We start from the raw sequence: 19,939 nt of genomic DNA, 5'->3' as shown, positions 1-19,939 counted from the left end.
TAAGTTCAGTTCTACATTGAAGTTCAGCTTCTGCATCAGTTTATAAAAGCATACTGAAAATTCATCAGCAAACATCTCCTAATGAACACACATGTATGGAATTTTGCCTAACATACATGTTTTTGCAAAACAATTTACACCAATATAATGTACTTTTATGTTGTTTTCACTATTTTTATGCACAGTTTTGGTATATGTTATACATACATGTTAGCTGGCTGGAGAACTGCATTGCAAAATTCAGACAAGTGTGAATTTTGAAGAATGGCTGCATTTTGGTTGCTCATTGTTTTGGAAATTGTGAAGTACACCCATAGTATGCCTATAAATGCAAACTGAATCAAATTTCTTTCTCTTTCCCTATCACAAGTATCAAATGCCTTGGGCCTTTGTCCTCCTTTGCATCTGATTACTCTACAGACAAATCTAAATGTAGTAATTTATCTCAAATTTCTATATGCACATTTAAGCTGCAAACAAGTGAATATTTATGTAACTAATTCCAATACAGGCAGTGACCATTTTACGTGTCTCTGATCGATATGCGATCACACACACACTTGTCACTGCCGACCTGGAAGTGGCCTGAAAATGGGGTGGGCATATGCATGCTCCACTGATGTGCATGGGGTTCAATTTTTTCTATAGACTGAACCACTGCCTATGCTTTATGTTGATTGAAATGAATGGGAGATGATGTTGTTTTAAATACCTTTTCTTTGCTTTGCTCCATTCCCTCAACTCTACACAATCTTGCCAGACAAGTGCCTTGTTTTGCTAAAATGGTTCCTTGAGAGTCTGGGAACAACATGCAAATGAAACTCCAACAAGGATTTTGGATTCTCTTTGCTTCATTTGAAAGAGGATGGGGAAATCTGCTTGCAGGCATGTAGGTGTGGGCCAGAGACCTCTGAATTGACATTTAATGCCTTGTACTAAATTAGAATACAAGTGATATTGTACATAGAAATATAGTTTTACTTTCTCATGGGCTCGGTCCTTAAAGCATTGTTACTTTTCCTCAAAGCACTGAGGATGACTTAGGCTATAAATAAGTATTAAAAATTAATTTTAAAAGGGTTGCAAAAGCATAAGTTATTGACTGGAGCAGCTCATGAATCCATATAACACTTACCTGCATTATAATTATACAATCCATTATGCCTAAAGAGAGGACAATCTGGAGGAAAGCATAACTTGTGGTTGGAGAGGAACAGACAGACATGCTGCAGTCTTGTGCTATTAGGACCAATGACCTTCCTTCACCATGCACTCAGCTCCCTAGTTTAGTCATGATTCAGCAACATATTTCCCACCCACCTCCATCCTGCTGATCATACTTTGAAAGAGAAATAAGATGCATGGAGATGCAAGATGAAGACAGTTTTACAATAAGCCAAAATCAATCCACATCTCTGCAGGAGCAGAGATCATGTCATCTTGTCTTTAGATAATGTTTTTTACACATTTGTTTCACTGCTTATATATAGATCTCCTCATTCTCCAAAGGTCTCCCTGTGCCTTTCAATGGAAGGGGGCAAATGATGCTAGCTCTCCATGTTCTAGTGAAGTGAAGGGGACAGTCTGAAAGTGCAAAAGTTCTGTGTGAGCATCAGAGTGATAAATGGGCACATGAATGCAGCATAATTTCACCCCAAAATGTTTGGACATGTTGTACTGCCTGCTATCAGACACACGCAATCTGCCACTCCCTAGCACACAAACATCCCCCCCTAATTTTTAGTAACTTTGTTTTTGTTTTTTTGCAGGGGGCAAGGACGAGTTCAATGAGAGAACAAATCCATTATTCTGAACAATTTCGACCATTTTTCAGAAATAATTGTATGACATGACACGCAACCAGGATTTTATCTAGACTCTTTTTTTAATTAATTTGTCTTTACATAAAAAGAAAATAAACCAGAAATAATATTGAGTCACAGAAACAAATGAATGCCATATCCAAAAGTCTTTTTTTATCAGGCTTATTAATTTCTGAATGCGTACAAGTAAATCTATGATGCATGTTAGAAGATCCTAATGATTCTACTGAAGGAGATACGTTAATTTAACCAAGAGAAAAGAAAAGCCGCACGGTGAACCACATACGCAATGATTAGTACCAAAAAGGAAAAGGAAAAGAAAACCAGGATGAAAAAAGTAAGAGATGGATATTAGTAACTATGTTGAAAAAAAGCGCACAGTATTTTGTAAAATAAATTATTCTGCCGTATGCAAGCTACAGAATGGCCCAGTTTACATATAACACTTAACCCAACTATGGCTTGGTGAGAATGAGCAAATTTGTGAGTACCCAGAGCAAAAATTGTGACCACTTCACTCTTGCTGCTGTGCTACCAATAGGTAAGCCATGGTTTGGCTTAGCATTACATGCAGCCTCATGGGTTGTCTTCCCCCGAACACCAAAAGTGGTAAACCAAGAGGAGACCTTGGTTACATCTCATTGTTTGGGAGAGGAGCTAGACAAACCATGAGTCTTGATTTATATGCAGCACTAATCCAAACCATAGTTTAGTGCCAGGTAGCACTGCAAAACGAGGATCAGGGAAGACATGAAATGCCTGTGATTTTTCCTCTGGATATCCACACACTTGTTTGTTCTCAGCAAGCCATAGTTTGGCTTAGCATGGCATGCAAACTGGGCCACTGTTTCCTCGGTATTATGCAAGCGTTTTCAAGCGAGGATTTTGGAAAAGAAGCTGGGGGAGAGTTAAATATTCACCTCCTCTTCCCATTTGCCTCATAATCATCACCTCTTCGTATTTTTACAATGGATAGAGGGTACTGTTTTCTAAGGACCAAAGTAAGTGCACTGAAGTATATGCTAAAGCAAACTACATATATAAGAAGAGCTACAGCAGACTATGGCACAGTTCTATGGTAATTCTTTGGGACTAAGAAGCAGACTAAAAGCGCAAGGGTCAGAAGAAGCTGATATAATAAACCTGCTGGAATTGTCAATAAAGTCCAGTGCTGCTGGAAGAGATATGTGACTAAATATCTTTTGGAATTCTATGTATAATTTACAGCTGCACATGGGCAACTGGTTAAATCAAAGTTAAATCCTCTTATGCCCCTTGATTTACTCTGAAGATTTTAAAACGCAGCCTTAGCTAAAAACCAATGGGACTTAACAGTGCTTAACTTTGACTGAATCATACTTCTATTTTCTAGGCATTATAACTGGGTTTCAGGGTATGATTCAGAGAGCCCCCTTATGTATGCCTCTTTTGAGAGTGATTTATATCAGATGTTTGTGGTGCTGTATCAGGTCACAGCCTCTTGTTCCCATGTTCAGATAACATCCTTACACACACACACACACACCCACCATAAAACATGGGAGCTGGTTCAAGGTGATATGATACCTCCTTGCATGTGTACATGAGTGAATAGTGCAAAACCACTTATGTGGGGCTGATCACATGGGTATTTCCCATGGAATCAGTACACTGTGAGAGAGCATGTCAATTCCATGGGGAAATATGCAAATGGTCAACCCAGCCCATGTGGCCACATTATTCACAGACATGCCCCCGCAGTGTAGGATTCTACCATATTGGAGCAGCTCCCTTTAAAGGTGAAGTTTTCCAGATAGTGATGTTCATGATAAGAGTCTTTTGCTTAATTTTGCTAGAGTGTTTTGAGTGTTCCTACTCTAGGAGTATAGTGGCATGCTATACCTATACTTTTGAAAATCAGGATGCACCATGATGGAATCATAGCTAATTTAATAATGTGGGTCTATAAGCACTATGGTTGGGAATAAATGTGGGTGAGGGGATTGGTGGGTTTGTGCTTAATATCTGGCACAGAACAAGACATTTCAGGAAACACAGCGTGCCATTTAGCACAATCAATGGATGGTAAGTTCATAAACTGTGCTATTTGGGTGATAACTATAAGGTATCACTTGATAACCTGAACTTGTGCAACTTCTATAATCAGTCACCCCACAAGGGACCACTGATTACATCAATTACCCAGCAATGGATATCAGGGGTGGGAAGAGATATGATTATCTTGGACCTACCACACAATAGCTAGAGCTTAGAAGCTTATTCCTTAGATACAATGAAGGACTCCATATTAAGATGTTAAGATTTTGTTAAATCTTACAAAACACTGTCGTAACAGGTACAATCTATTCCTTGATTGCATTCTGAATACAATTTACTCCATCACACATACACTTATTTCATGGAATTACATGGAATAAGTGGTTGGGTGTTTGTAGCCTTAAGGATAAAAAAACATGTGTACTAATAGCTGTAATTTACCCCTGAAGAATCCCACTACAGTGTGGAGTAAGTGGTTTAAGGATTCTGATCCTAGCTGATAAATAATTATGGAGAGAAAGCCTCATTCAAAAGGAAAATGGCACCGAGCTTGCTGAAACAACATTGGTCTTTTCTTTTTCAGTGCAACTTCTATGAGTAAATAATTTCATTTAGCAACCAATGTGCATAACTTTTTATTTACATTGATGTATTTGGCCAGGTTCATTTGCTAGTTTTCAAGTGCTTTAACTGGTTTAGCAAACATTCTGGCATCTGATCCAGATATAGCCATGTGCAACTATGTATGCACAGCCCAAGACAATGACTGGGGATACACATCCTGAGATGCAATGCACTAGTACACTTTGCAGTACCAATGAGAGCTGCACTCAGTGCCTAACACTCACTCATCTGGGAATAAGGTGGTGGAACTTTTTGCTCCATTCAATGCATATTTACTTCTGAGTAAGCATATACAGGTTTGTACAGTAAAGTGCAGGTTTTTATTTTCAAGTCAACAAAATTGGATAATCAGGGCCTTGTTAAAGGAGCATTACAAAGTACGTTTTACAAGTTGAACACTGAGGTTCTTTTATTTTCCTTTAGTAGGCTACTTCTGGTTTTCTGATTTCCCATTGAGTAACTGTCCAGTCACTTTGAGGAGGAATCAAGGGAATGGGCCAACTCTGCTCCCACCCAGGAGAAGTGCAAACAAGTCTCATGGCTCCATATATCAGTACCTTATTATTATTATTATTATTATTATTATTATTATTATTATTATTATTATTCAGGCTAATTGGCACCTTGGGTGGGGAGAGCTCCCGGGGCATAGATATGGCCCCGAGACTACTCTGTGAGTATCTAGGTATCTTATTTTTGAAACAAGCTTATGTGTACTTAATATATGCTACATTTTATTTCCTTTTAAGAAGCTGTGTTGTTGTTTTGTGTGCTTTTCCTTAAATGTTTGCATTCAATGTCATTATTATATTAAAAGAGATATTGCTTTGTATTTAAAGAAGGACAAATTTAACAGTATTCACATTTGACACTGTTTGTTTTTAAACAATCTGTCTAATTTTTGGCTACTTTATTTATGGACTTTAACTGGTGGCAAAAAATAAAAATAAGAAGAAATGGCTTAAAAAAAGTATCAGCTTAGAAAACTGACAAATATGCAGCAAAAGATTATGGAGACATGCAGTGGCTTTTCTAAAATTAAACACAGTAAGTAGAAAAAATGTAACTAATGTATTACCAGTTTGTGCCATAAATTTAGCAGCATCAGCTTGTTCCTGAGGGACCCTTTTCTCATGAACAGATCGAGGTCGCTGACTTTTAATTGTATGATCTCCCATCATTCCAAATTCTAAAGACAGAATAAAGGTTTATGAAAGCTTGTGTGCAGACATTTCTCAAAAATTTACATACTATCTCATGCAATATGTTTGTCAAAAAATAACAAAAATAAAAAACCACCTGGAGAGGGCACTGGTAAAACGTCAGACCATGGCAATTAACATCAACTTATTTTGCTAGGCTAGATAAAAATTATAATTAGGCTTAATTCTGTGTCTGGAGAGAGTTTTAAACCAGAAGCTTGTTTAAATAGGAAATAGAAACATATCAGTATTTTGACACATACTAAAAATCAGTTGCAGGACAAAAATCAGTTATTTAAACTGGAGACATTTTACTCAGAATATTTTAAATCAGTGCAAACCACACCAGAGAACTACCACCACTGAGTTAAGTGTTGTTGTTCTATGACAGAAGCTAGTGTTTCCTGTGGAGATCAATACCTTCCCTGCTCATCATTCAGCCTGATGGACTGGTAAGCATATCTTCATGAGAACAGAGACAATGTCACGTAATGAAGTGGCCCATAAAATGCTCAGTGATAAGCTGGATGCAATGGCAGCTGTGTCTGTTACTTTCATTGCTTCAGAAAACTCTCATAGTTATTAACAAAGCGTGTGGAAGGCCCAAGGCATTTTTTTCCCTGCTGTTGATTCTAAAACAGAACTCTATTTGATTTTAATAGGGGAAAATCTATGTTAAAAACCCCCATGTGGGAATCGTGAGATGCTGCTTGAAATAAAACCCAACTCTGCTGATAATTTTCTTCACTGCCTTTGGCAAATCACTTAACCTCTAACAGCTTGTGCCTAAGATTTGCTATGCCTGTACATAAACGCTTATGACTGGGTGCCCGGACACCTACAGCCATATGACATCACAGAGTGTTTTTATCAGTAACAGAGGCAGGTAAGTCATCACAATAAGCACCAGGGTGCCAAATTCAAGATGCACAGATGAGCTCCCTACAGCACACACAAGTAGGCCTCAATCACACTCATGGTGGGAAGTGCCTCAGGAGTGTGCAGGGCCACTGTGTTGGTTGAGATCACTGTAGCAGACATCATTAGTCCTTAATAATGTGAAATCCCACATTGCAATAGCCCCTTTTCCAAGCTCCTTCCCAGTGCTGTTTTTCTAGAAAAAGAGGTGCCAGAACTCACTGTTCTCTTAGAACAGCAATAAGGTCCACCTGAGAGATGCCAGAACTGAGTTCTGGTGAGTTCCGGCTGAAAGAAAGCCCTGCTCCTTTCTATGAGCCATTTTGTATATACAGTATGACAACCTCCATGCAAATGCCTCGGAAGAGAGTGAGAGCTGAGTGGTCACTATTGGGCTCACAGTCAGGTTCCATTTGTCTGTGTATTGATGGATGAAATCTGGAGTCTCAATGTGAAAGTTATATGCAAGGCAATGATAGTTTGCATAAAGGCAGCAGTGGTTAAATTGTGGTGGTTGTGCATATAACTCACACCTTGCTGTGCCAGTGCTCACAAATGACACCCTTCTGTGAGTGGGGGGCTTGCTATAAACCCAGTGACAGGCCCCAGACGCCTAAGACATTTTGAGTTTTCTCTCCTAATACTTGAAAGGTTTTCATTTTTCCAAAATGGTACAAGTCTCTGTAAATATTCATGGTTCAATTTTATTTTTTATTTAAATAGAAATAATTATCCATACTAAGAATAGCTGCACATTTTGCATCCTACAGAGAATATTTATTTTAAAAACCTAATTAATAAAATAAATTTGTGAATTTTATGATATATTTTACATGAATTCTAAAAATATTTGCCTACACAATTCAATGTTTAATATTCACCCCATTCCCCCCATGCTAAATTTAATCTTAATTTTACTCTATGTAAAGTATTTCCTGGTATAGAAACAATAATTTTTAAATTATGATCATTACTAGTACCAGCATTACTACATTTATTAGAAAGTTCACTGGGAGTTACAGTTAAAAGTTGGAATTAAACAGATATTGTAACTATGGGGTTAAATATATATACGTTCCAATCAATAAAAAAGTGTGACACTTCAACTCATTTGAGACCCATCAGCTTGCGTGGGTTCCAGGCTACTGAGGAACCCCTGAGAACGATGGTCTCAGTGGTTCCCTGCTCTGTGGGTGGCATCCATCTTTCTCCTTATCACCACCCCTGTTGTCACTGCTTCCTTCCTTGCCTATCCCTCCGTCCCTGATACCCTTTACTTCACTTTGGATGAAAGACAATGCTGTTTCTGCTCCTTTTCCTCACCTTTTTAAGTTCGTTTACATATGCTGAACAAACCCTAAAGCTAGTAGATCTTCTAACAGCACAGTCCATACAGGTTTACTTGGAAGTAAGTCAGATGGAACTTATTCTCTCATGTGTGTTCATAGGATTGCAAATTCAAGATATTAGGTGATCATCTAGCTTGACTGCACTGGACAGTATAAATAATAGAACTAATAGGAGGTTCAGATCTTCAGGGATGGACATTGGCAACGTGGTGCCCTGTGCAAGGCCAAAATTTGATGCCCCTACCCAGCCCTCAGGGTAAGTGAGGCACTAGGCTTTGGGAAGGAGGTGTGAGAACTCTGGCAGGGTCCTAGAGCCCTCCCGTCTCCTTCCCAAAGCTGGGCAAGAACTAATAAGGCCATGGAAAGAAGAGAGTAGGACGCAAGGACCCTGTCAGAGCCCTTACACCTCCTTCCCGAAGCAAGAGCTTACTAGGCTTTTGGAAGGAGGCAGGAAGATGCCCCCTCAGCTCTGTGCTCTGAGCATGGAAACTGGTTGTGTTGCCCTAAAACAACCTCTGAGGACTTGGTCACACAGGGGCCAGAGAGCAAGGCAGAACTCAACCCAATATGGCTTCTAAATGGTGACAAATGTCTTCATGCCATGGGATAGGAACTGAGTAGGATTACAGTTTGGTACCCAGCAATGTAGTGCTATCAATGATATGGAAAAATGTGTGCATACCTGAGGGGAGATTATTTGCCCAAATATATATAGCAACAAGAAATGCCCTGTGCTTACAGAACTTCATAATAGGCCAAACACAATGACTTAATCCACAATGACTTTATAGGTAAGGCAGTGGGCATACAATCACAGTCTAAAGATGCATAGAGGTGTAATGCCTACACTGTAATATGCGTGTTGGAGAGAAGGCATGCAACCATAGGGCTCCTCCTGGATTTTAATGCGCCATTTTTAAAATATAATGTCAACAGTAACAGTGAATGCTAGGCTGCTGAATCTCTAGTCTGTAGGTAAGGAGTCACTGGGCTGTTTGGGGCTGACTGAAGATGCAGCCCAAATCATCTGGATGAAAACTGGTTGATGAAAACTGCTTAAGGAACACAGCTTTGTAGCGCTATGCTGTAGTGCTGAAGATAAAAGTTCAAAGGTTCCCCTACTTGTACATCACCATGAAACTAAATGGGTTGGCCCACTAATTTGCTCTATGATATACCCTTCCAGAGCTTCTTGACATGATGTACTAGTTACATATGACTGGAGCTGGATCATGGCCAACAGGTTTAGCACTGAGGTGCCACATACAAAATTTATCAAATTTCCCCAAAAGCACATTGAAAATGGCACAAGGGTTGAGAAGAATGGGGATTCCCCATAGATGTATATATGTACTTCTCTGGATTGTGGATAAGTTCCAGGGCTCCACGTCACTTCTGGTTTCAGTTCTAAAATTCACCCAGCCCGAACACTGTTGCGCTGTGATACACCTAATTGGTGTGATTGCCAGGGGTGGGGTGAGGGGGGGGGGGAAGAGAGAGATAAAAATCTGTATAAAAATTACTGCTACCTCCTTGATATGGGTGCCCATACCAGCACATATGAAAATTTCCCAAGCCAAAATGCAAAATTGCCTGTCTGGAGAGATCTGCAAATAATCAGTATGAAGTGCTGTATTAGACGATTAATGCTGAAACTAGTAAAGGTGCTTTGCTTCTATAGATAAGCTTCATTTTAAGACCCAGGAAGCTTGACACTTTTTAATGCATTATTCCTTTTTTCCATATTTCCTAGCACAGTTCTGTCACACCAAGTGAAACAGCATAGAGCGTTCAGCATCATTTGCTGTTACTTCCCGTTGCTTTTCTAAATTTCCTCTCAATAGGTGTTTTAGTCACACCCACAACTGGCTGGTATATATATATCTATATATTTCATCACTAGATGGCAGGATGGGCCTTAATTTTAAGCTGCAGATCGCTGCAGTAAAAATGTGAATCTGCTTTTTCTTTCTGTTTTATTTCCTTCCATATTCTGTTCCAGCAAATAAATAGATAAATAAATAATAAAAATCAGTAGGATAGTCTCCTGAGTACAGCTTGAGTGGAAAAAACCCCAAACTCAAATTATTAATATGAAGGATGAAGAAAACAGGGCAAGTCTGATAGTCCCTTTGAATCACCCTGTGCTTTGTTAAACTAACTGAACTGAAAGAATAGACATGTCCAAGCAGGTCACTGTTCATTCCTGCTTCCGAATACATTCCAATTAAAAAGGAACTCTCAGGTTATGTATTCCCACATGTAATTCTCCCTGGGGAATTCCTCAGTATGATGGCAAAATACTAAAAAGAAAAGAAAAACATATTTCAACCACCCTTCAACAGCTGTTGAAGAGTATCTGTTGGGTTTATCCCAACGGCCAAGAATAATGCTACAGAGAGACAGGGGAGGTGTATTTTCTGTGGGAGGAATCAATGTTGCACTAAAGCAAAGTGTTCCATCAGGCAAACATTTCAGCTTACCAGATGGAACGAGACCCCTATCTTCCCCCCGTGCGCCGTTCCTGGAGTTCTCCCCAATTGACAATTTTGTGGGCAAGAGTATATATGCAGGGGGAGGACTGGGGGGAGGAGTCATTATTCAGGATTTCCAGTCATTAGTTCAATCCCACCCTGTGTGAAAGGATAGCCAATACAGTACCGGTATGTTCTCCCAGTTCAAATCTCACTGCAATGAGATTTGAATAGACAGCCTTAGTTAGACATGCCCTTGGCCTGGTACACACAAACTGCTAAGCCATAGTTAGCATTCTAAGACTCCATACCCTCCAACATGCTGCCAATTAAATTTAGGATGCTCATTATGCTATGCATGACCAATTATGCTTAATCTCAACCTGAAGGGATGAGGAAAGACAGAGCCTCCCTCCCCAATGTAACAAGAACTTAATAATAACAACAAAAACACAATGCAGAATGCTTAAGTCAAGTTGGAGCATGTTGAAGGGAAGGGAAGGGAGGCAGAACACATTCCCCCATGCAGGCTAGAGGTATAGGATCCAAGAGCAACATCTGACAGAAGGTATGTGTGGGGAAAGGAGTGGGGGGGCACTTATTACTTCCCTACACCAAACCTATGAGATCAAGAGAATGGGGGAATGATGACAAAACAGACCCCCCCACACACACACAGATGAAAACAAAACCACAACAGGAGATGTTGGTCAGGAAGGACTCAATCTGACTGTCTTTCTGGAACAGCATTAGGATTCCTTCCACCACTCTCCTCTCCCTTCTTGACACCTCAGCTGCTTTCCACCTAAGCCACTACCATCCCCTCACACAGAGAGGTGAGGGGGGCAACGCAGTGGCATACAACAAGGGTGGAGAGATGGAAATGCATTCAATGAGGGTACAGAGATAGCTTGGGCTGCAAAGAAAGAAGAAGAAGAAGAAGAAGAGTTTGCATTTGATATCCCGCTTTTCACTACCCGAAGGAGTCTCAAAGCGGCTAACATCCTCCTTTCCCTTCCTCCCCCACAACAAACACTCTGTGAGGTGAGTGGGGCTGAGAGACTTCAAAGAAGTGTGACTAGCCCAAGGTCACCCAGCAGCTGCATGTGGAGGAGTGGAGACACGAACCCGGTTCCCCAGATTATGAGTCTACCACTCTTAACCACTACACCACACTGGCACCCACCCACCCACAATTCAGTATTCCCCAGTCTTCTATCGTTCCCACCCAGACCTGTGTTACCAAAAACTGAGCCACCAATGCCTCCATTCACAAAGAAGAACCATGTAAAACCAAACTCTCACCCTTAAACTGGAGGTGGTAGAGGGAAAGAAAACAACACCCAGCCCTTCCTGCAATTCTCGCTCAGCACCAACACAGCCCCTTCCACCACTTGGGTCTGATGATCATGGCGAAAACAGATGCAGCCAAGAAAGCACTGTCAAGGAGCACACAGGCAGCTTTTGACTCTACTTGTATATAAGCAAGCTTTGCCTGGCTTGCCACAGCTGCTGCTATCACCTCAGGGTGGGAGCACACCAGGTCCCTCCTTTCCCTTCACCTCTCCCATGACTGCTCTGCCTGCTCATCCATGTGCATGAGGAACCATACAGCAGGTGGGTAAGAGGAAAGAGGGAGGGGACTGCTTGAGCTGCAGTGGGGTAGCAGCCGCTGCCCCCTGAGGGAAGTCCCAGCCTTGGGGTGTGCTGTGAAATCCTCTCTGCTCCAGCCAGCTGCCATGGAGAGGCTCGGGACAACTGCCAGTTCATCCTCCTCCCTGAGATCAGTGGCTGCGACGCTGGAGGGCAAAAGCAGGACATTGCTGGATCAAATCAAAGGTCAGGATGGTTTCTGTAAATCTGGGAGTGTCCTGCTAAAATTGGGACAGTTGATGGGTATGAACCTCCTGCCATATTGCCCTGTGAAAGAGATTGGAAGCTTCATCTTCCATTTTAGATTAATCAGAGTTTAGCATGATGTCTGCAGCAAAAACATCAAAACTGTGGTTAACCTTAACTATGGTTTGTTGAAGCAAACCAGCTTCTTTTCGGCCTGCCTGACAGATGTTGTTGGACTCCAACTCCCATCAGCCCCAGCCGGTACGGCCAATGATATAGGATTATGGGATTCTTACAACAAATTGTAGTTAAGCTTCACCACTGCTTGTTGGTTTCAATGAAACAGCAAGCTGTGATTAATCTAAAACAGAATAAACATTGACATGGCCTTTTTTAGCTGCACCAGAGAGGGAGAAAGGAAGCAGATGAGCCTGAGGCTTCCCTAGGCTCATTCTCATATAGCCTAGAGTATGATTCAGCTTTTTGTCTGAACCAGCCCAGTATTTCTCTATTTCCCTGCATTGGAGGATTGTCCTTTGAACACTGTAAGAATGGTCTTGCTGAGTCAGGCCAAAGGCCCATCCAGTCCAGGAGCCTGTTCTCACCGTGGGCAGCCAGATGCCTCTAGGAAGACCACAAGCAGAACTATTATTAGAACTACTTTGAAGACTGTTGCAAGGATGTGAAGTGCTTTCAGCCCTTGTAAAATGTGCCACACGTTATAAAGCTTATCCACACTTACCTTTTGCCCCACTCTTTCTAGGCTCAGCTCCTCACTTTTTACCCTGGAGCTTTCCCTGCAAAAAAAATCACTCTTTCACACTCAATCGGAGCAAACGTCAATTTGGGTTTTCTGTGGATTGCCGTTTCTTCTGATTAAGCTTTAAAGAGTGGGTTTTCATGGAGAAAACTCTGGAGCAAGAAAGGAAGGAAGGAAGGAAGGAAGGAAGGAAGGAAGGAAGGAAGGAAGGAAGGAAGGTGGGGCACAAAGACATGGAACTTTAAAGCTCGGACCATGCCTGGAAAGCACAGAGGGAAAGTAAGTGTAGATAAGCCCATAGTTACCTCTCTAAACTACCACTACTATTCATAAGATCACTCAGTCTGATGAAAGAGACATGTGGAACAACTAGAAGTCTTGCATATTGCACACAAGAGATTGTCTACACTGGATGGGTAATGGTTCTGCAAGGTGTCAGGCCGGAGTCTTTCCCAGGCCTAACTCCAGATGCTGCGAATGGAACCAGGGATCTTCTGCATGCAAAGCAGATGCTCTACCACCGAGCTATATAAATACCAAAATGGATAGGTATAAAATACGGACAGCACCTACAAAGCTTTATAACACTTTGATCAACAGACTCTCCATAATTTAAATTTTGACTTTCCAGATCTGTTGCCTTCTGTTGGTTGAATTTTAAACATACTGTACTTGTGTCAAGCTAAAAATTCAAAGACTGCAAGTCTTCTTGACCCAGTTTAAAAGATGCCTCTGCCCCACTTAGGGTGCTGATTTATCTAATGCATTGCAAACTAAACCCAAATCATTTGCCAATCAATTGTAAGATGGCTGTCCAGGGACCACAAAATTGCTGTAGCTTTGCATATTGCTGATACCAAGTACGTGCTCAGTAATAGAAGCACAATTTTTCTCCTAAGTATAGCTTTACTTGGAGGCAGGTTGGATATGCTACATTTCTCCCTATTGAAACAGGTTTGTGGGTCTGGAAGCCCCTGGTTTCTGAGGAGAGCAGCTCACTTCTGACACCCTAAGGGCATGGTAGCTATAGCAAAGAGCTTACCTGCCCAGCTAGTGGTCCACCCCTTGAGAGGGGACAGGCCTTGGACCTTGTGAATTCTTTTGAAAATGAAAAGTACATACCGGTAAATCTATTTAAATAGAACCCACAGGAGAAAAATAAATTAATTCATGATGATTGTTGGCACTTAATAAGCAAGAACAGAGTAATACAATTTACATTAGGTTTCCCCTTTAATATAATGTATACAGAAGTGGATCCCAGTTTTGTTTTAAAAATTAAAATACTTTAAGAATATCCAAATTCAAGGCTTGTGGCTCTCAAATTTTTTGAACTAATGAGCTAAATATAACCCATAGCTTATTTTTAATTAAAACTATTCTGCCTTGACATTGTACATTTAGAATGGTTCATCAGTTACTGTATATATTTTAAGCAAACTGTTTTTAGCAGTAAAATATGAGTGGCTTAAAGAAAGATATTTACTCCATCTAAAACTTCCTGTCACATACAGTACTTCTATTTACTGTGGAAAATGTGTGAATATCTGCTGTTTGTGTTAACGATTCATAAATTGAGGGACTGCAAAGTGCATGTGTACTGTTGATTCACAAAACAAAAAAGGATTTGGTTCCATACAGATGTGATGTTTTGTTTTGTGCCTAGACAATGCTGATCAGCTTAGATTTGTTGCCACTGTGATTTCTCAGGAACAATTTCTTGCCAGAACAGAGAATTGACAGCTGATATTGGTAACTATGCAAAATGCAGAAAAAATTGTTTACTGTCATTTAAAACTACCGGACTGAATAAAGATTGCTGGGCATTGCTCTGCTATACACCTCTAACTAGGGGAAAGTATAATAAAATAATTACCTAAGAGAGACCATAAATAATTGGAGTGATGGATTTAAGTGCTCCCTATTACAGCATATGGAGTTTTTCTTGTTAGGTGTGCAGCACAAAAAAGCGAAAAATAGTGTTTTCCCCCCCCACCCACAGGTACATTTAAGCCCAAGAATCACATTTTGTAGTCTTCTGCCATTGCAGATGTATATAAGCCTCACCTACAGTGGTCACTGTCTGGTATTGCAGGTATAAAAAAACGAGTAATGAGACAGCTTCTCACATAGTTTTTGCTTGCCTTTTTGGCTGTGTTAGTTCCATGGTGAATGGGCGTGATATCAACTGTGGCACAGATATTTTATTACCTCTGGCTCAGATCTCCCAACTCAGTCATGAAGCTCACTGGGTAGCCTTCGGCCAGCCACCATCTCTTAGATTAACCTACCTCACAGGGTTGTTGTGAGGATGAAATGGGAAAGAGGAGGAACATGTACACCACCAGTTTGACCAGTATTACTCCACAGTCGTCAACTAGGGGCTGTATCTATACATTGAAACATATACTATAGTGCTTATATTTTCCAACATTATTGATCACAGTGGGTGATGCAGAACAGAAAGTGGATCTGATCCAATTGTATGTTGAAGTTTGCATCACTTAACTCACAGGTGCTCCATAAACATATGACAACAATAAAAAAAACTACCCAGGTTTAAGCAAAAACCTCATTTGAGAATTTCAATAGTCAAATGCAGACAATATTCAGCTAATTTCATAGTGGAAATATGGACAATCGTTATACAATATTCAGCACATAGCAGACTTTAATAAAATACTACCACATGTATGCAAACACAAAACTTTTAGTAAAAAATGAAGTGCCTAAAAAGCACTTAATCTCTCTCCTACCATCTGCAGATATTGTAGGCAGAAAACAGTACTAATAAATCTGGAAAGTATTACTTATCTCTGATTAATGCAATAAATTCTGGCTCAGTAATATCTGAATTGAGGTTGGGGGGGGGGGATGGCCACCAAGCATAAAATTAAGAATACCTCACAATGGATGAAACTTAAAGGAGCAGTTCAGTGACTTTTAGCTGCAGCATCTTATACAGTGGTACCTTGGGTTACAAACGCTTTGGGTTACAAACGCTTTGGGTTACAAACTCTGCTAACCTTATAGTAGTACCTCGGACTGAGAACTTTGCCCCAGAATGAGAACAGAAATTGCATGCTGGCAGCATGGCAGCAGCGGGAGGCCCCATTAGTGAAAGCGTGCCTCAGGTTAAGAATGGTTTTGGGTTAAGAACGGACCTCCGGAACGAATTAAGTTCGTAACCCGAGGTACCACTGTGCTAGATAAGTAAGTAAGTGTGTTGTAGCTTTGCCCCACTTTCCTTTGAAAAGTCACAGAAGTCCTTATTATAAAGTTTTGTCAGTACAATCATGTGTCGCCACTAGAGAGAAAGGGCTATGCTGATGGCCCTTAAGATGTGGGGTGAGATTTCATCATTGGCCTCTCCTCATCCTCATCCCCTCCTCAATCTGATGGAATTCATAAAGGAAAGCTGCACCCAGAAGGTGTGTTGGTGGCTACTGTGCAAAGCACCAAAACAGGCTGTGCTTCCATTCTACAAGAAAGGACCAGAGGAGCCTCTTGCATACATTCTGAAACTCAGCCATGTGCTCTGTGCCCTACTGTCATCATGGAGGAAGCTCCTGCAGGGCCTAGATAGCTATGCTTCCAATCAAGAGAAACCATGCAAATCTTGATTAAGTGTACATCTGGGTACAAATAATTTCACCCCCAACAAATATACTCGCTGCTGGAGGTAAAGGACACCCCCCTCTTTTCTTTGTTCTCCATCTTCTCTGCTCTATTCACACATAAAGAACAGATAGACTGGGAAGACCTTGTGCAACAAGGATCTGCCTGGAATGAGTGACTCAGATCAATGCTGAAACAATAAAGCCAAGTGAGAAATGGCTTGTAGTAAATCCAGAATGACCTTTCTCAAATTGACCACGTAATGTAGATAAACACAGGTTACTGGCGATTATCAGGGGCTGACAGCTCTGTAGCTCTTCAGGTGGCAGAAAGGGAGTCGCACACAAAAATAGTCTTCCCTCCCTTCCCATGAAGCTTCATTTGAAAGCTGTTTGCAAAGATGAGAAAAGGAGAGAAGCATTTGCTGGAAAGTCAGACAGGTGGCCCAGTATCAGCATCTTCCCTGCTACCCATATAGGCATTTCATAATCTATGTTGCATCATGAGAACAACAGTAAGATATAATTAGGTCACAAAGCAAGAATTCTATATATGAATAGAATAAATCAGCTGGCTGAAATGAATGCTGTATTAATACTGCCAAGTATGCTTATCTCCTGCCACATAAATTGCTGAGACTGACCCCCCACCCCACCCCTTTGCATATGCTAATTTCCCTTTCCACTACAGTCCTTCTTAATGCATCAAATGCCACTCTGGAGAGTCTCCTGATCCTTAGACCCAGCATTTGAGGGAACACAAAGAACAGCAGAACCATTAAAAAATGTTGGCAGTTGTGTGAACTTTTGGCTCTCTGTCAATTTTTTTAGAGGCATCCATCCTAACGATTTTTAGAGTCCCATCCTAACGATTTCATCTTGATAGTTCCACCTTGTTCATAGTCAGCTCACTGAACATTCCTTTCCCCATATGTGTGTGACATTAGGCTTGTTCACACATCACACTGAACACAAATATTTGTGTAAAAGAGTGCACACTTGCTGATTTACACAGTTCAACTATTGTGTACATGGACTGAACATTACATGTGAATGAATGTACAGGAATAAAGACGCTCATTGAATGTGTAAGACCCAAATTACCATCCTTGGACCATACTTCTGTATTGGAGAAAAACAGCAACAACTATTTTCTCCCCCCCCCCCACTGAAATTTCCTAACCTTAAACAAATACTTGCATAAATCTCTACCCTTCCCTCTGTCACATCCCATTTCTCTCCTCCTCCAAAATACTTCGCAAAATGCAAGTTTAAAAAGGTGACAAGTGGAATGTCATAAATACACACAGAGGGGGAAATAAAAAATGAAGCAAATACCAGTGATTTGAAGCTAACCCATCATAAGACGATACAAAATCTGACAAGTTTTGTAAAGACAGAAACCCCTCTAAGCCACAATGGACCAGTTATGGCAAAAGGAGGGAGGCTGACTCTTTCCAGTCAAAACAACAACTGTATTACCTCCAGGTTTCTTGAGACAAGATGATGGATAGACTGCTAAGCTAAAAAAAATAGCTACACCCTAGAATAGGGATAAAGCCATATTGATAATCTCTAACTTCTGCTAGAGATTTTGTGTTTTGGGGAGATGCTGCTCAGTGGCCATAACTGTTTCACATCATTAATTGATCTGCTGTTTCTCTTTTTATGCTTATTAAAATACTAGGCACATCATAAGTGGTCTAACAAGAAATCCATCAATGCTCTTATCCTTTTCCAAACAAACATGAAACCTCTAATGTACACATCAGTATTAATATTCATTGGATTGCCCTACTGTAATTGTTTTGGCTAGAGAGGTTGACAATAATACTATTTAGTTCTGTTCTTATTATTTCTGAATATTTCCATGCCCCAGTTTAAATGTCCATTCAAATAAATAATTTCATGTTCCTACATAATAATACACACATCACTGATAACTGTAATTAGAACCAGATGAAAGCTTAAACTGGTACTGTCTAGCAGCTAGAGTAGCCTGCTTCCATGTTGGAAACCCAGGTTTCCCACATCTGTGCTCACCCAGGGAGCAGAATGGGTGACTTAGTAAATGTCACCATCTCTTAAGTTAAGATGCAATCCAAGCCTCTGGTTGGCAGAGGTGGGGCTCACGGATAGGACAAGACAGTTTGGCACCTGAGGCGAAGCAGAAAATGGTGCCTCCCTCCCTTCAAGGAAAGAAAGAGTGAAGAGCTACATCTCTGCTCAGGTTTGCTTTGGGATCTACTTCCCCTGTGGATCCTCCCACTGGAGGCAGTCACCTCAGCTTGCCTCATGGGTGGGTCAGCCCTGGTGGGGCTTAATGGACCAGCATAACCAATACCACACCCACTAGTCAGGGCAGAAGGAGAGAGGAAGTTAAAATGTCACTTCACCACACCAGGCTGGCATAGCAGCAGAGTGAAGAGGCCTGGACAAGTATGATTACCCTTTTGCTGACTCTTCATTTCATCGGGATCCAACCAGGAGCCATGGTTGCTGGGGATTTCCCTTTCAGCCAGATGGATCTTCGAGCTCTCTCTGCCAGCTGGGAATTCAGATCCAAGCCTGCCTAGAAATTGGTCAATGGCTGCCAAGCTTGGAGGCTGGCCCTCCTTGGGTTCCCTCAGGTCCACTCCCAGGATATTTAATGTGGCCTGCGCCAGCCCCAGCACCTGCTTCTCCTCCTATGCCAAACCTCTTCATCTGTAGTCAATAAAGTTGTGGTCTGATTTGATCCTATTTTGATTGTGTGGTGTCCTTTATTTCTCTCTCAGTTGGTGAGGTGAGGAGAGTGTGGGGCCTGGGCCTGCAATGGGGTGGGGAGTTATATACCACTGGCAATGAAATAATCTGTATCGGGCATTGATGCCTTACATGTTCATTGTTTATTTTGGGGGTTGTTACCCTTTCTAGGTCTATGGGCATGTTCTGACATTTGAGCAACTATCATGGACATCACCTGCTGTGGTTGCTTCTCTCACAAACCAAATCCCACAAAATGAGTCTGAGCCTTGAAAAGCACATGGAACTGAAGTGAGAAAGAGTCACTTTTCCAACTTCCTTCTTCAGCTTTGTATACTTTACAAAGGAGGGGCAGAATGACCACCTGCTGCTCATCACCAAGGAGGCCTTGAAAGGTGGGGTTCTCAGAGGCTTCGTGTGCCATTATTTCATGCCATTCTTCCAAGTAATTCAAGACAGAATACAAATTCTCAAGTGGTTTCCTATCTAGACACTGATCCGATCCAGACCTTCACTTCAGCAAGATTGATGCATATTATTCCTTCAGGCCA

General features: G+C 41.1%; 1 protein-coding gene across 6 annotated transcripts in view; it reads right to left on the bottom strand.

The window, feature by feature from the left end:
• ADGRB3 (adhesion G protein-coupled receptor B3) overlaps positions 1 to 19,939 on the bottom strand; it is a 424,323-nt gene that overhangs the window by 265,341 nt on the left and 139,043 nt on the right. For 5 of the 6 annotated variants that reach the window (XM_033143214.1, XM_033143211.1, XM_033143210.1 and 2 more), the window contains one exon: positions 5,563 to 5,673. The exons of the other annotated variant lie outside the window; for it this stretch is intronic. In XM_033143214.1, the coding sequence (XP_032999105.1) occupies positions 5,563 to 5,673 (111 nt within the window). The remainder of the gene's footprint in view (positions 1 to 5,562; positions 5,674 to 19,939) is intronic. 6 annotated transcript variants of the gene reach the window in all.

This window comes from Lacerta agilis, chromosome 3 (genome assembly GCF_009819535.1).
Source record: "Lacerta agilis isolate rLacAgi1 chromosome 3, rLacAgi1.pri, whole genome shotgun sequence".
In the NCBI taxonomy this organism is placed as follows: domain Eukaryota; kingdom Metazoa; phylum Chordata; class Lepidosauria; order Squamata; family Lacertidae; genus Lacerta; species Lacerta agilis.
The sequence above is the reverse complement of the archived record's forward strand: the minus strand, read 5'-3'. Positions and strand labels throughout refer to the sequence as shown.